The sequence below is a fragment of the Tachypleus tridentatus genome, chromosome 13 (genome assembly GCF_004210375.1).
Source record: "Tachypleus tridentatus isolate NWPU-2018 chromosome 13, ASM421037v1, whole genome shotgun sequence".
NCBI classification, from domain to species: Eukaryota; Metazoa; Arthropoda; class Merostomata; order Xiphosura; family Limulidae; genus Tachypleus; species Tachypleus tridentatus.
In genome coordinates this window covers 264,999,439-265,015,820 of record NC_134837.1, presented here as the reverse complement: position 1 = coordinate 265,015,820, position 16,382 = coordinate 264,999,439, and the positions used below count along the sequence as shown (strand labels likewise).

Here is a 16,382-nt window from a genome sequence, read left to right as displayed (position 1 = left end):
ATGAGGATAAACCATATTTATAATAACGATAATTGAAAACCTTAATCACATAATCTGCAAACAGGATTTTCATGAAAACTATTAATGAAAGGTTAAAAGTTACTTTCACTTATTATTAACTACGAAAACATCTTGTGCTTTTTCTTTCTGGATTTGTCGTTTAGAAAATACATATCCAATCAGCAGGTAGATGGTCTCTATAGCCTCGAACCAGGCCACTAAGGAGATCCCTAGCCATGGTCCCAGTTGTCCACCAAGGTTACTAAAGATTTCATTACTCTGAAACAAAATGTTTGCTTTATTGACATTTGTAACATGTTACATACGATATTGACATTGTAATTCATCATATGTCATATTTTAGTGACATTTGTAAATGATCAAATGTTACGTACATTATTAACATTTGTAATTCATCAATATATCACATACAATATTGACATTTGTAACTGATCAAATGTCACATACAATATTGAGATTTCTAATTAATCAATATAGCACGTACAATATTGACATTTGTAATTCATAATATGTAGCGTAAGACCAAGTCGTATAAATATAATTTCATGTTTCATGTTTCGCTTATTATTAAACACCCGAAACTAATGAGTTACAGAAACATTCTGGTTGTTTTCATTAGAAAACAAATATTCAAGAAATTAGAACCAATAGTTCTTACCTGATACTTAGGCTGCTGCCTATAAATTATGTGATCTAACGTTTTGTAGAACACACGACGTTTGGCGAAGTTCTCACTAAAAACGATGAACGTTTATTTCAGTACAATAACCAAATACTAGCGTCCAAAATTTTAGTTAAATACAACCAAAAGGTAAATGTTTATATACATATGTAATTACTCACGAGTCTTGTAGTTCGTTGCATCTTTTTAATATAATTTCTCAAACAAGTTTTAGTTGAGACAGTAATTTAACGTAACAACCTGTTAAACTTAGAGACCGAAGATAACAAAAAGTAAGGAGAAAAAGCTAAAATAGGCATTTCAATTAGTTCACATTAAATTGTTCAGTGCCGTAGACGAGATAACTCGTCCAAGCCGATCGGTAACACAGTGCCACGGACGAGTTAATTCGTTCTCAATAACGCCTAAATTCAACGCTAGATGTCAGCACCATACATGCATTTGACCTACTTAGAAATTGTTTCACTTTCGATCCACAATGGCGTCACAAAAAAGTTACAAAATGAAGAAGCATTAGAGTTTAATTGTAGCAGCTTAAATACATGGCAGTCAACAGGTTAATGTATATGAAAATTAATTATGTACCTAAATAATTTACTTATATTTAGGTAGCCATACATATGGATGGATTTTCTTGTATAGTTTTTATCCAAATCGTCACAATCTTTATATATTATTTGAAATAGAAACATAATATGCATCCTTACTATATATTAAACAGATATATGTACAGCAATTTTCTTTGCAGAAATCCCTCTTGTGTTTTTTTTTTCATTGAATAACACATCGAGCTGTTTCCGCAGTTAAAGTAGGAACTTTCAGGTAGTTAATTTTCCACGAACACTCGAGTGTTATTGACAAGAAACATCAACAGGTTCATGCTTATCAAAAAATTACCCAGTAGACTGAAATTTAGTGAAATTACAGATTCGACAAGAAGCGCACGTTATCAGATGAACTCACCAAAACAGAAATATTGAGTTATGACAGAATTATGACATAGATGGCGATACGTAACATCATGCAAGCATTATGATAAATATTAAATAAAGAAGCATAGCGTACACGTAGGGTTTTTAATATCTAAAGTATTAAATGTAATTAAATATATCCAAGTCTGTTCATATTAGAAAAATCACAAACGTTTGAAGCACGTTAAAGTAAATGAACGTTTGTAATATTTTCAGTAAATAATAACATGGTAATGACTCTACTAACAATGGATAAATATGAGCGGCATTGTTTTTCTCACTTACGTTAATTGCTACTTACAATAGATTAATCACCTAAACTTTTATTAAAACTGTCTTTAAATATATTCGAAATGATTAAATAATGTGTATTTTTATTAAATACACAGGCTTGTGATGGTTTTATTCTCTTGACAGGTTTACATGTACTATGATATTTCCTGTACGCTGAATTCGAAAATCATATCCATTTTTCTTCGTCACTTATATATTTTTACTATCATAACATGTATTTTTCCGTAAGTGAATCATTTTCATTGAAATTGCGTCATATTTTGTTATGCTTAAAATATTGACAACCACTGGCTACGTACACATTTCTTTGGCCAGGTGGTTAAGACACTCGACTCGTAACCCGAGGGTTGCAGGTTCGAATCCCCGTCACACCAATTTGTTCTCCCTATCCGCCGTGGGGTGTTATAATGTGACGGTCAATCCTACTATTCGTTGGTAAAAGAGTAGTCTAAAAATTGGCGGAGAATGGTGATGACTAGTTGCCTTCCCTCTAGTCTTACACTGCTAAAGTAAAGACGACTAGCACAGATAGCCCTCGTGTTGCTTTGCGTGAAATTTAAAACAAACCAAACAGGTTTCTTTAGATAAATCGCCAGGTGAAAGTCTCATCGGTCGTTTTACAATCCAACAGAAACACACCCTTAGTATATAAACGGTTAACAGGTCGCAGAATTTGTTTAGAGATGCACTTTGACATTAATTTTTCTTTAGTGCCATCAGTGAAGAACAAAGGGAAAGGTTTCATGAAAGCATCAGGGAGATGGAGAGGAGGTAACCGGAAAGATGGAACATCAGCATGATGGCTAATTACTATTGGTCATTTAAACGAGATGGTCCGGACACAATATATAAAAGAAAAACCACAACGCGAACTTCTGAGACCAGAAGATGTAGAGTTCGTACACAATTCAGAATAAATGAAGAAACATATTTGTTTGACATCAATGTTTTTCCATTTTCTTTAGTTTGTTTGTATTTTTGTTAATAAACAAAATAATAACAAATGTTCATTGTGGTAAACAAAATAATAATTTGTTTCAAGTAAGTTTTATTTCTTCTCGATTTGTAGAAAAAAATCCTTACATGATAGAAAAAAACAAGGATATTATTTTAAAAAATCTACGTAGCTAAATAAAGGAAAATCCGTTATTAAAACAAAAACAATTTTTATGAAGTTTAAATTCGCAGGCCTGTGATATTGGTCGAACAAAAGCACGTGAAAGAGATTCTCCGTTAAAGAGTCTGTCGTGACTCAATGGTCAACATACCATGATATAAGGACCTGGGGTTCGAAAGATGATAAGATCACACAACTTTAAATATGAATGCGTTATAAAAGTGGCAGCTAGTCTTGTTACTCAGTTAAAAGAACTGGATAAAACTTGTGGCGGCGTATGTTGCTTGTTTATTGCTAGCTTTCCTCTCTATCCAGACACCAGGGGGTTTTCTAACTTAGTCATTTAACCCATGTGCTTACAAAGTTTCTTTCATGTTGCAGATTAAAAGTTCAGTTCATCGTAAAAACACCTGAACGTATTAGATACAGATGATGAGAAAGGAGTGTTAGTCTGTTTGTTTCAGAACATCCTTTCAAAGTTCACAAGGACTATATGCGTGGTCATCAGTAACTTCAAACCATGAAATATTCATGTCTGACCGAACAATTGTATTTGACCACCATTCCTCTACTGGTTACAGTATAGCGGGGCAACGGGACAGAAACCACGAATGGTCGTCCTGTATTAATAAGTATAAAAACTGAGCTAACTTAACGTTCCACAGTGTATCTCACAAAAGTCCTTAAAACACACACAAACTATGACATGCACACCATCTACAATGATGTTCACCTTCTGTACGGGTAAACGTATTATTGTTATCGTATTAAAACGTGTGTTTAAGGAATTAATTTATATTAGTCAGTTTTTTTTAAACTTTACCGAAAACATCCTAGTGTCTTTTGAAATTCCAGAAAGGTTCAAACGCCCGAAGTAAAAATTACATTTGTGATTAACACAGACACAGACAGATACCAAAACATGTGGATTCACTTACACGTCTCGAACCTGAGTTGCTTTGGACTGTTTCCTGTGAAGGTTCAGTAAACTCTGACTCGTCCTGCTTGTTCAACAACATTGATGACGACAAGGTCATATCAAACGTAGACTTTCTGAAAAGAATATATATAGTGATTAATGTACATGTTCCATATAATAATGTTAAAATCCTGGGTTCGATCCCAACAGTAAGTAGCCCATTTTGCACCTTTGCGCTTAAACAAAGAAATATTTTTGACCAACAGCCGATCTAGTTCACTACCAACAAACAGTACAATTAATAAATTGGAGTTCCTTCAACAATCTATATGCTACGTTATATATGTAAAAACGGCTGGTTTGGGTTGAGAAAATTTTTATGTATAGGAGCGAACAACGTCATCACTGATTATATACCACATTAAACTAACACAGGTTTATTGGCTACATTCACTGTATTACTGGTTGCTTATACAGGTTTGTCAGTTACGTTCACTGTACTGCTGGTTACTAATACAGTTTTGTTGGCTCCGTTCACTAAGCTACGGGTTTACGGATTGTATAACATCTAATGCTCTATAATGGAAACTGATTCTGTGATTCTTTGAGTCAACTTATATAAAGATTCATTACCATAAGAACAGGAACAGATGAACGACAGATAAATCTGTTTTCATTTATTTATTTTACCTCTCAGTTTTGTGTGAGTGAATGGAGAACATAGATATTAACTAATATTAACTGATATCACGCAGCAAAGTTTGTTTGTTTGTTTTTTTGAATTTCGCACAAAGCTACTCGAGGGCTATCTGTGCTAGCCGTTCCTAATTTAGCAGTGTAAGACTAGAAGGAAGGCAGCTAGTCATCACCACCCACCGCTAACTCTTGGGCTACTCTTTTACCAACGAATAGTGGGATTGACCGTCACATTATAACGCCCCCACGGCTGAAAAGGCGAACATGTTTGGCGCGACGGGGATGCGAACTCGCGACCCTCAGATTACGAATCGCACGCCTTAACACGCTTGGCCATGCCGGGCCGAAGTACAATTCAAGAGTTGAGAAATTATTTTAATTCTGTAAAAGTACACAGGCGTAAAAAGATATTCCTTGAAATAATAGAGATGTGTATTGATTAAAGATGTAACATATATTTTGTATTTACGCAAATGTGTATTGTCTAAAGACGTAACTTATGTATTTTGTGTGTTACCTATAAATATGTCAAATCAACTAAAAATATATATTTTAAAAATTATATTTAAATTACCTTGACTACTGCAATATTATCATTAATGGTAAATAATGATAAAATGTTTAGTGTAGGTGTCGCTGTAACAATAAATAGTGTATTCCACGGGACATTTAAATCTTTAACAAACGTTTAACAAAAAATTTAAATAAAACTTTTAAAATGCATCCAGAAATGTCAGACAATCTTATTTTAGAACATTCCGTATTTTAATAAAAATATCATAGAAAGATTTACACCACGTGTACAAAGTCCACAGAACAGAAACAAGTGAATGGACTTCCAAATTAATTCTAAAATACAACTCTGAGTTCTCATTGAATGGATGAAAAACAACACGGTTTTTTGTTGTTTGTAGGTGTAAATTTTTCACCCGAAACACTTTTCTTTAGTTTTGTTTTGAAATTCGCACAAAGCTACACGAGGGATTATCTGCTCTAGCCGTCCCTAATTTAGCAGTGTAAGACTAGAAGGAAGGCAGTTAGTCATCGTCACCTACCGCCAACTTTTGGGTTACTCTTTTACCAACGAATAGTGGGATTGACTGTAAAATTAGAACGCCCCCACGGTTAAAAGAGCGAGCAAGTTTGGTGTGACGTGGATTCAAACCCGCATCCTTCGGACTATGAATCAAGTACCTTAGTCACCTAGTCATGCCTATCGTCTTTAGAGTTCAATAATTTGGGTGTGTGTTTTTTTTCACTTCTCGTTATTTTAATTACACAAAGTCAGTGTTTCAGTATGTGCCACACATACCTCACCCAGATCGCACACAACAAAACTTAATTTATCAATACTACACAAAGCAGTATCTCGTCTAGATTGTTGCACATACATGTAACAATACTTAACCAATATCACACACGACAATACTTCATAAAGCTCATACGTAACAATAACTCTCAATATCACACAACAATGCTTCATAAAGCTCATACGTAACAATAACTCATCAACATCACACGACAATATTTCATAAAACTCATGCGTAACAATAACATATCAATATCACACATGACAATACTTCTTAAAGCTCATACGTGACAATAACTCGTCAGTATCACACGAAAATAATTCTTAAAGCTCATACGTGACAATAACTCGTCAATATCACACGACAATACTTCTTAAAGCTCATACGTTACAATAACTCGTCCAGATGTAAATGTATTACGTTCCCAAGAGTCGTAAACTCAGGAGGAATATTGTGCTATAAGTCATAATGTGGCACGTTTTCACATTAATCGTTCTCTACTTCCATCAAACACATTTAATATATCAATTAACACGTTTTAGTTTCTGTAAAATAATAATAATATTTTAATAACAAAATCTGTGAAACCATTTTCTTACTTTACCTGCAAGAAAGTGGACAGTCACATTTTAGTGTCCTGTTCTTCACACCCCCCAAAACGTCGTCCAAACAGCAAACTACAGTAAAAAACAAACAAAAAAGACATCACGCAGTGGTACAAATGTTACAATCACGATAACAATAGCGTGAATTAGTATACTAATAGAGAACGCCTTAATGTTTGTACTGTTCAGTCAGACTAAGCTATTTTCAACCATGTTTTTTGTAGTGTAACTTTAATATTATAATCTCAACTGCATGTGTTAACAACAGCCCTCTAGTGGCACAGTGGCATGTCTGCGAAGTCACAGTGCTAAAAAACCGGGTTTTGATGCCCGTGGTGGGCAGAGCACAGATACCCCATTATGTAGTTTTGTGCTTAATTTTAAACAAACAAACAATTAACAAAAATATCTTAATCGTATAGTTAATTAAGTTTTCCTTATTAACTTATTTTTCAACATTCCATTTAGTTAAGTTTTAGTTTACGTTATTCAGAAATATCTACACTCACTTATTATTCAACTCAAACACACGTTTTACGTTAGAATGATTACATTAGCTCGTGTGACAAACCTCAAACTCTTATTACATTTTTACACCATTTCTAACTTCTCAACTTGATCTAAGATTAATAATAGTTTATACTTTTTTTTTTATTTATTCTAATATGTTACACATCTATTTTACTTTCCAGCAAAGGAAAGAAAGAGACATGTCACAATCAGGTAAGTCTGTACCTTCTTACCAGCAACAAGTTAATTCATGTGCATTTTACACGTTATATTATAAATGTTCTTGCAAAGCTACACAAGAGGTGTCTGAACTGGCAACCCTTAATTTTGAACTGGTAGATTAAATAACACATCATCTAACTGGGCTAATAAAACATAGATGTAGTGTTCAGTTTTTCTTGGTTTTTTTACTTTACCCAGTTGGTGTATAAAAGAGTTTTCTCTATTAGACTTTAATGTTCGGATATTTTACTTCTGAGGTATCAAACTTTACATTATTGTATTACAGTTGTGTTTATTGTTTAAATACTGCCTGTATTAATGTTCATATAACATACGGTTCTTGAACAATGAGCTATCTGCACTTCCACCACAGCAGGGAATGAAACTCTCGATTTTAGCATTGTAAGTCTTTCAGCTTTCCGCTGACACCCAAAAGAGGATTTCTTTAGTTGCAGTGAATAGATATGTAATGATAACATACCTACTTTCAAAATACGTTATCCCGTACGTTATCGGTGGATATGGTTTTCGAGCCATCATACTATTGCCAAGCTAATGTTCTATTGATAAGTTGTGACACTGTTGACTAGCTATTATATTGCTCACTAGTTGTCATACTATTGGTACTACAGCCCTTTGTGTAACTTTAGACAAAAATTCTAAAATAGGCAGTAGTTCAACACTTACCGTGAGCATCCGATTCTAGTGAACATATTTCAAAACCTTCTCTTAGTTTCATTGATGGATCAGTACAGTTACATAGTCTTAAACTAAGGTCTTGTAAACAATCGAAGAAACAATCCTATTAAAAAGTAAATATAAATGTTAGTCAACTGTGTAAATAATGAAAACAATATAATAAAAAATGTACCTAGTGACCTTCATTAACTGGTTCTGATAAGTAATTATAATGTAGTACTATATACTGATAAACTGGTTCTGATAATTATAATGTAGAATGATACACTGATAAATTGGTCCTGACAGCTATAATATAGTATTATAAATTGATAAATTGGTCTTGACAGTTATAATGCAGTATTTTATGCTCATACATTTGTCTTGATAATTAATTAAAATGTAATATTATATACTGATAAACTGGTCCTGATAATTATATGGTAGTTTGATATATTGATAAACTGGTCCTAATAATTATAATGTAGTTTCATATACTGATGAACTGGTCCTGATAATTAATTATAATGAAGAGTGATATACTGGTAAATTGCCCCTACAGTTATAATGTAGTACTATTACATTTACAGTACCCAAATTACAGTACACTAGTAATTAGGTTTAGTACTAATAAATATAATGTAGTTTGATATACTGATAAACTGCTTTTGATAATTAATTATAATGTGGTATTGTATACTGATAAACTGGTCCTGATAAATATAATGTAGTTTGATATACTGATAAACTAGTACTAATAAATATAATGTAGTTTGATATACTGATAAACTGCTTTTGATAATTAATTATAATGTGGTATTGTATACTGATAAACTGGTCCTGATAATTCTAAGGTACAATAAAATGCCGATAAACTGGTTCTGATAATTAATTATAATATAGTATTATATACTGATAAACTGGTCCTAATAATTAATTATGATATAGTATTATATACCGATAAATTGGTCCTGATAATCATAATGTAGTTTGATATACTGATGAACTGGTCCTGATAATTAATTATAATGTAGTATGATATACTGATAAACTGGTACTGATAATCATAATGTAGTCTGATATATACTTTATAATGTAGTATGATATACTGATAAACTGGTCCTGATAATCATAATGTAGTCTGATATATACTTTATAATGTAGTATGATATACTGATAAACCGGTACTGATAATCATAATGTAGTATGATATATACTTTATAATGTAGTATGATATACTGATAAACTGGTACTGATAATTGTAATGTAGTATGATATATACTTTATAATGTAGTATGATATACTGATAAACTGCTTTTGATAATTATTATAATGTGGTATTATATACTGATAAATTGGTCCTAACAGTTATAATGTAGTATTATGTACTGATAAACTAGTCCTAATAATTAATTATAATGTAGTTATATACCGATAAATTGGTCCTGATATTTGTATTATAGTTTGATATAATGATAAACCAGTTCTGATAATCATAATATATTATTATTTGTTAGTTTCTTTGTTTCTTAGAGGAAATCTACAATACGGAATCTTTTGTGTCCATCGTGAGGGATCGAGCCCTCTGGTTTAGATTGTTATATAATATCAACACGATGTGCAAAAACTCTTTGTTCCAACACGAAAACATCAAATTTTCAATACCAAATGTCGAGTGGCCGGTCCGTGCGACTCATCTTTATGGTAGTTACGACACCTGTCTTTATAAGGAGGAGACAGACGTTCGAAAGTTACCTGGAATAGTAAATAAACAGAGTTGGCTTATACTCTTTCACCTTGTTGTTTTACAATTAAATGCAAATAGTGCGATATCAAAGTCAAATGTCCCCTCTGCGCAGAAATTCGTGGGCAGAAGTCAGATAAAATGAGCGGCTGCTTTGGTGTGTCCGCTATCCCCTCAGGAGATTTTCTTATTTTGTTTACGTAATTATTTAAAATAACAGTTAGCTGCCGAATATAATTCTTAATTGTAAAACTTTCGGAGGGAGCTATATAAGATTGAAACTTGTGTGTTCTGATTACCCTCATGATGGGCTTTCATCTTACTAAGGCCGGTTTCATATTATATTATGAATATGCACTTTCCACTCATGAATGGAATAGGCTTAATAATAGTGATAGAAAAATCACAATAGAGGTAAGGGATTCGTTGTTGTTTTTATATTCCCCTTAATTAGTACCCTTAACGAATTTTAAATCAGCATATAGTTGCGACAAAAGAAAAACACATATTTTAAATCCATCTTCTTTTTTTCTGCCACATGTCGATGCCCAAGAGGCTCTTCCTACATCACCATAATTCCTCAGTTGGAATAAAAATATCAGTAGACAAAACTCAGTTTACAATTCTACTTTATATGCAGCTCAAATTCTGTAATGTCACAGTAAATTTTTAATAGCTAAAAGATAGCGAAGCTATGAAATAATTAGGCCTAACAATTGTGTAATGTCAAGCAAGCTGAAACAGACATAATAGTCGTCGAGGCACTAAAATAACATTTATAAAGTCAGCCAATTGAATTTTTTAAAAGAGTTAATATTTAATATTCCTGATTTTATGGATGTTGTTTTTTTTTTTAGTGTTTAAGAATATTTCATTTGAAGAGATTATTTCTGAACATTCGAAATGTATGAATAATATAATATAAGCACACGGACAAGTTTTAGGCGAAAATAATTTTAGTTTTAAAACTAAATAATAAGAACATACATCGCAGAATTTTCTACTTTTAATCTATGATCTAAAAATATGAAAAAAAATAGTTTGATAAATTACAAAAAATGTGATTCTTAATTTAAGTATTGTTTATTCATAGAGTACTTTAAAACTTACTTTGGAAACCATTACTGACGTTTGTAATCCAGGACTAATGTCAATACCCTCGCTCTCAGGCTGTGGAATAATACGAGAATCATGGACGACAACACGAGCACCAACTGTAGATGTTATTTTATCAAGATATTCATCTCGTTCTAAGTTCAACTCCAATGTTAGACCCAGCAAAAACTCAGATAAAGGAACATTGTATAGTAACGTATTAAACGAAGGCTATGCAAATATCTTTCGTAATTTACTCTGTTTCCAGCGAAATCAATTTGGAACGTGGGTAAAACATGCACAAATTTCTTTAACAAATTATACGAAGTGTAAAATGTTTAGTTAACCACTTGACTTTTTTACGTTATCTACAAAAGCCTTCATCATTTCTAGCATTCACAACAAAACAAAAACAATTTTTTTTTCACAGTACCATATTGGTCACAAACAGAAGATACTGGTATTGAAGAATGATATTTAATACAATATTTACTTATTAGTCGTAATTCGTTTTGCTAATTTTGAAAATGACAGCTTTATCACTTTGAATATCAAAACTTTTAAATAAAAAATATATTGTTTTACATATTGGCTATCTTAAAAAATCTCTGAAGGACCAGTACGTTAACAATTCATATGTATTTCATGAATACACACCTTGGTAAACCTTTCCCCCTGTCTAGATATCACTTCAAATACATGTATATTTATCTTAACAGACTTACTGGAAAGAAAATAATCGGCTTCGAATAACGCACTGAAAGAATTCCAGCTACCAACAGGAGATTGTATAGGTCTTCATTTGGGTTGACGTGTTGCTGTAGCATCAGAGCTGACTTACGGAGTCTGGGATCAAACATAAACTTAAGTTTAACTGGTGGCGAAGATATCTGTTAACTGTTGAATTAAACTTATGATCACTTGTTGACCTTTATCAGAAAAAATAGAATACAGTTAATTCCCCATTACACAAATAAGATACGAATTGATTCCCATCAGGTAATCAGAATACAATTAAAAAAACAAAATACGAACTCATCTCCCACAAAGTACATTCCAGTTGAGTGACAACTTGAAAAGAAAATCGCTTCTAATGTTTTCACTGGTGAAAATAAAAGCATGTTCCAATAGTTTGACCGGCGCTCATTAATTGCATGTTCTAATTGTTTGACTGATATACGTTAGTTACATGTTATAACCTGACAGATGCTGCCCATGTAGAAGTTTTGTTAGCCTGATATTTTTCCATTATTTTTGGGAGGTATCTCTGTATACAAAAAGTTAATAAAACCTTAGTCGATGAGTTATTTTTATTTTTCTAACCTAGTTTGTTAGTGGTAAATTTACGGACGTTCGTATTTGAACTCTTCGTTAGGTTAGATGTTTGTCTGAGGACTCAAATCACTGAAAACCGGGTTCCGATACTCGCAGTAGGCACAACACAGATAACCAACTAGATAATTTAGTGAGCTCTACGTTCGATTAGCGCAGATGACCCAAAGTGACTTTTTTAAAAGACACAAACCCTGTTATTAAGAATTATATTGCCAAACAGTGTTATATATAACTCAAATATGTTCAGTATTATCTCAGTCTTTTCAGTTGGCTTCTCTTCTAAAACTACAATTTTGTCATTTTGAACAGACGTGTTTATGTTGTAACTGAGTGAACCAAACAGATTCGAGAAAATTTGATAGAGTAACCTAACAATACGATGCTCCATAACCCAGGCGCGTTTGAAAGATGGACCTTTCTTCTTCAGGCCCATCTTTCGAAAGAGTTTGAGTGTCTCATATTTGTGTTAAATTAATTTCTTGAGTCCACGTGTTTTCTCTCATCAGGGAGAGTAGAGCCAAGGTAGACTTCTTAGATATATTTTAAAGTGATATAAACAATTGCCTAAAAGACTCTAGTTTGGTAGTCATTCCGATTTTACTACCTGTTATTACCTCGAATAAGGCTTCAAACGAACGCGGAACTCGCGAGCAAAATACGTGAAGCCGACGTCAAACAATAGTGACGTAAATCGGTAAGCTGCCTCAAGAACTACTTTTATACACCTTCATGAAGGGAATGGTAAAGAAATAGAAATGAAACTGAATGATTAAAATGTCATGTAGGTTTTAATGTTATTTTGTAAACTATTGTACAAAACATCTTACCTAGACGTTTCTAATTTAGCACTGTAAGACTAGAGGGAAGGAAGCTAGTCATTAATAACCACTGTCAACTATTGTGTTACTCTTTTAACTAAGAATAATAAAATCTGTTGTTAAAATAGAAACATTTACTACAGTAATTATCTTCTACAATAAAATCTGTTGTTAAAATAGAAACATTTACTACAGTAATTATCTTCTACAATAAAATCTGTTGTTAAAATAGAAACATTTACTACAGTAATTATCTTCTACAATAAAATCTGTTGTTAAAATAGAAACATTTACTACAGTAATTATCTTCTACAATAAAATCTGTTGTTAAAATAGAAACATTTACTACAGTAATTATCTTCTACAATAAAATCTGTTGTTAAAATAGAAACATTTACTACAGTAATTATCTTCTACAATAAAATCTGTTGTTAAAATAGAAACATTTACTACAGTAATTATCTTCTACAATAAAATCTGTTGTTAAAATAGAAACATTTACTACAGTAATTATCTTCTACAATAAAATCTGTTGTTAAAATAGAAACATTTACTACAGTAATTATCTTCTACAATAAAATCTGTTGTTAAAATAGAAACATTTACTACAGTAATTATCTTCTACAATAAAATCTGTTGTTAAAATAGAAACATTTACTACAGTAATTATCTTCTACAATAAAATCTGTTGTTAAAATAGAAACATTTACTACAGTAATTATCTTCTACAATAAAATCTGTTGTTAAAATAGAAACATTTACTACAGTAATTATCTTCTACAATAAAATCTGTTGTTAAAATAGAAACATTTACTACAGTAATTATCTTCTACAATAAAATCTGTTGTTAAAATAGAAACATTTACTACAGTAATTATCTTCTACAATAAAATCTGTTGTTAAAATAGAAACATTTACTACAGTAATTATCTTCTACAATAAAATCTGTTGTTAAAATAGAAACATTTACTACAGTAATTATCTTCTACAATAAAATCTGTTGTTAAAATAGAAACATTTACTACAGTAATTATCTTCTACAATAAAATCTGTTGTTAAAATAGAAACATTTACTACAGTAATTATCTTCTACAATAAAATCTGTTGTTAAAATAGAAACATTTACTACAGTAATTATCTTCTACAATAAAATCTGTTGTTAAAATAGAAACATTTACTACAGTAATTATCTTCTACAATAAAATCTGTTGTTAAAATAGAAACATTTACTACAGTAATTATCTTCTACAATAAAATCTGTTGTTAAAATAGAAACATTTACTACAGTAATTATCTTCTACAATAAAATCTGTTGTTAAAATAGAAACATTTACTACAGTAATTATCTTCTACAATAAAATCTGTTGTTAAAATAGAAACATTTACTACAGTAATTATCTTCTACAATAAAATCTGTTGTTAAAATAGAAACATTTACTACAGTAATTATCTTCTACAATAAAATCTGTTGTTAAAATAGAAACATTTACTACAGTAATTATCTTCTACAATAAAATCTGTTGTTAAAATAGAAACATTTACTACAGTAATTATCTTCTACAATAAAATCTGTTGTTAAAATAGAAACATTTACTACAGTAATTATCTTCTACAATAAAATCTGTTGTTAAAATAGAAACATTTACTACAGTAATTATCTTCTACAATAAAATCTGTTGTTAAAATAGAAACATTTACTACAGTAATTATCTTCTACAATAAAATCTGTTGTTAAAATAGAAACATTTACTACAGTAATTATCTTCTACAATAAAATCTGTTGTTAAAATAGAAACATTTACTACAGTAATTATCTTCTACAATAAAATCTGTTGTTAAAATAGAAACATTTACTACAGTAATTATCTTCTACAATAAAATCTGTTGTTAAAATAGAAACATTTACTACAGTAATTATCTTCTACAATAAAATCTGTTGTTAAAATAGAAACATTTACTACAGTAATTATCTTCTACAATAAAATCTGTTGTTAAAATAGAAACATTTACTACAGTAATTATCTTCTACAATAAAATCTGTTGTTAAAATAGAAACATTTACTACAGTAATTATCTTCTACAATAAAATCTGTTGTTAAAATAGAAACATTTACTACAGTAATTATCTTCTACAATAAAATCTGTTGTTAAAATAGAAACATTTACTACAGTAATTATCTTCTACAATAAAATCTGTTGTTAAAATAGAAACATTTACTACAGTAATTATCTTCTACAATAAAATCTGTTGTTAAAATAGAAACATTTACTACAGTAATTATCTTCTACAATAAAATCTGTTGTTAAAATAGAAACATTTACTACAGTAATTATCTTCTACAATAAAATCTGTTGTTAAAATAGAAACATTTACTACAGTAATTATCTTCTACAATAAAATCTGTTGTTAAAATAGAAACATTTACTACAGTAATTATCTTCTACAATAAAATCTGTTGTTAAAATAGAAACATTTACTACAGTAATTATCTTCTACAATAAAATCTGTTGTTAAAATAGAAACATTTACTACAGTAATTATCTTCTACAATAAAATCTGTTGTTAAAATAGAAACATTTACTACAGTAATTATCTTCTACAATAAAATCTGTTGTTAAAATAGAAACATTTACTACAGTAATTATCTTCTACAATAAAATCTGTTGTTAAAATAGAAACATTTACTACAGTAATTATCTTCTACAATAAAATCTGTTGTTAAAATAGAAACATTTACTACAGTAATTATCTTCTACAATAAAATCTGTTGTTAAAATAGAAACATTTACTACAGTAATTATCTTCTACAATAAAATCTGTTGTTAAAATAGAAACATTTACTACAGTAATTATCTTCTACAATAAAATCTGTTGTTAAAATAGAAACATTTACTACAATAATTATCTTCTACAATAAAATCTGTTGTTAAAATAGAAACATTTACTACAGTAATTATCTTCTACAATAAAATCTGTTGTTAAAATAGAAACATTTACTACAGTAATTATCTTCTACAATAAAATCTGTTGTTAAAATAGAAACATTTACTACAGTAATTATCTTCTACAATAAAATCTGTTGTTAAAATAGAAACATTTACTACAGTAATTATCTTCTACAATAAAATCTGTTGTTAAAATAGAAACATTTACTACAGTAATTATCTTCTACAATAAAATCTGTTGTTAAAATAGAAACATTTACTACAGTAATTATCTTCTACAATAAAATCTGTTGTTAAAATAGAAACATTTACTACAGTAATTATCTTCTACAATAAAATCTGTTGTTAAAATAGAAACATTTACTACAGTAATTATCTTCTACAATAAAATCTGTTGTTAAAATAGAAACATTTACTAC

At 30.4% G+C, this 16,382-nt stretch overlaps 2 protein-coding genes and 1 long non-coding RNA gene across 7 annotated transcripts in view; 1 reads left to right on the top strand and 2 right to left on the bottom strand.

Moving 5' to 3' along the window:
• LOC143238277 (uncharacterized) overlaps nucleotides 1–16,382 on the bottom strand; it is a 341,463-nt gene that overhangs the window by 95,287 nt on the left and 229,794 nt on the right. The window lies entirely within an intron of this gene.
• LOC143238278 (uncharacterized) overlaps nucleotides 1–16,382 on the top strand; it is a 312,759-nt gene that overhangs the window by 152,601 nt on the left and 143,776 nt on the right. The gene's annotated exons all lie outside the window — the stretch shown is intronic.
• The window catches only part of LOC143239945 (degenerin mec-4-like), a 62,397-nt gene continuing 49,993 nt past the window's right edge, over nucleotides 3,979–16,382 (bottom strand). The window contains exons 2-7 of the mRNA XM_076481619.1: nucleotides 11,590–11,710; nucleotides 10,880–10,939; nucleotides 9,691–9,780; nucleotides 8,035–8,149; nucleotides 6,615–6,687; nucleotides 3,979–4,138 (exon numbers count right to left, since the gene is read on the bottom strand). Coding sequence (XP_076337734.1) covers nucleotides 3,979–4,138; nucleotides 6,615–6,687; nucleotides 8,035–8,149; nucleotides 9,691–9,780; nucleotides 10,880–10,939; nucleotides 11,590–11,691 — 600 coding nt within the window. The 5' untranslated portion in view covers nucleotides 11,692–11,710. The remainder of the gene's footprint in view (nucleotides 4,139–6,614; nucleotides 6,688–8,034; nucleotides 8,150–9,690; nucleotides 9,781–10,879; nucleotides 10,940–11,589; nucleotides 11,711–16,382) is intronic.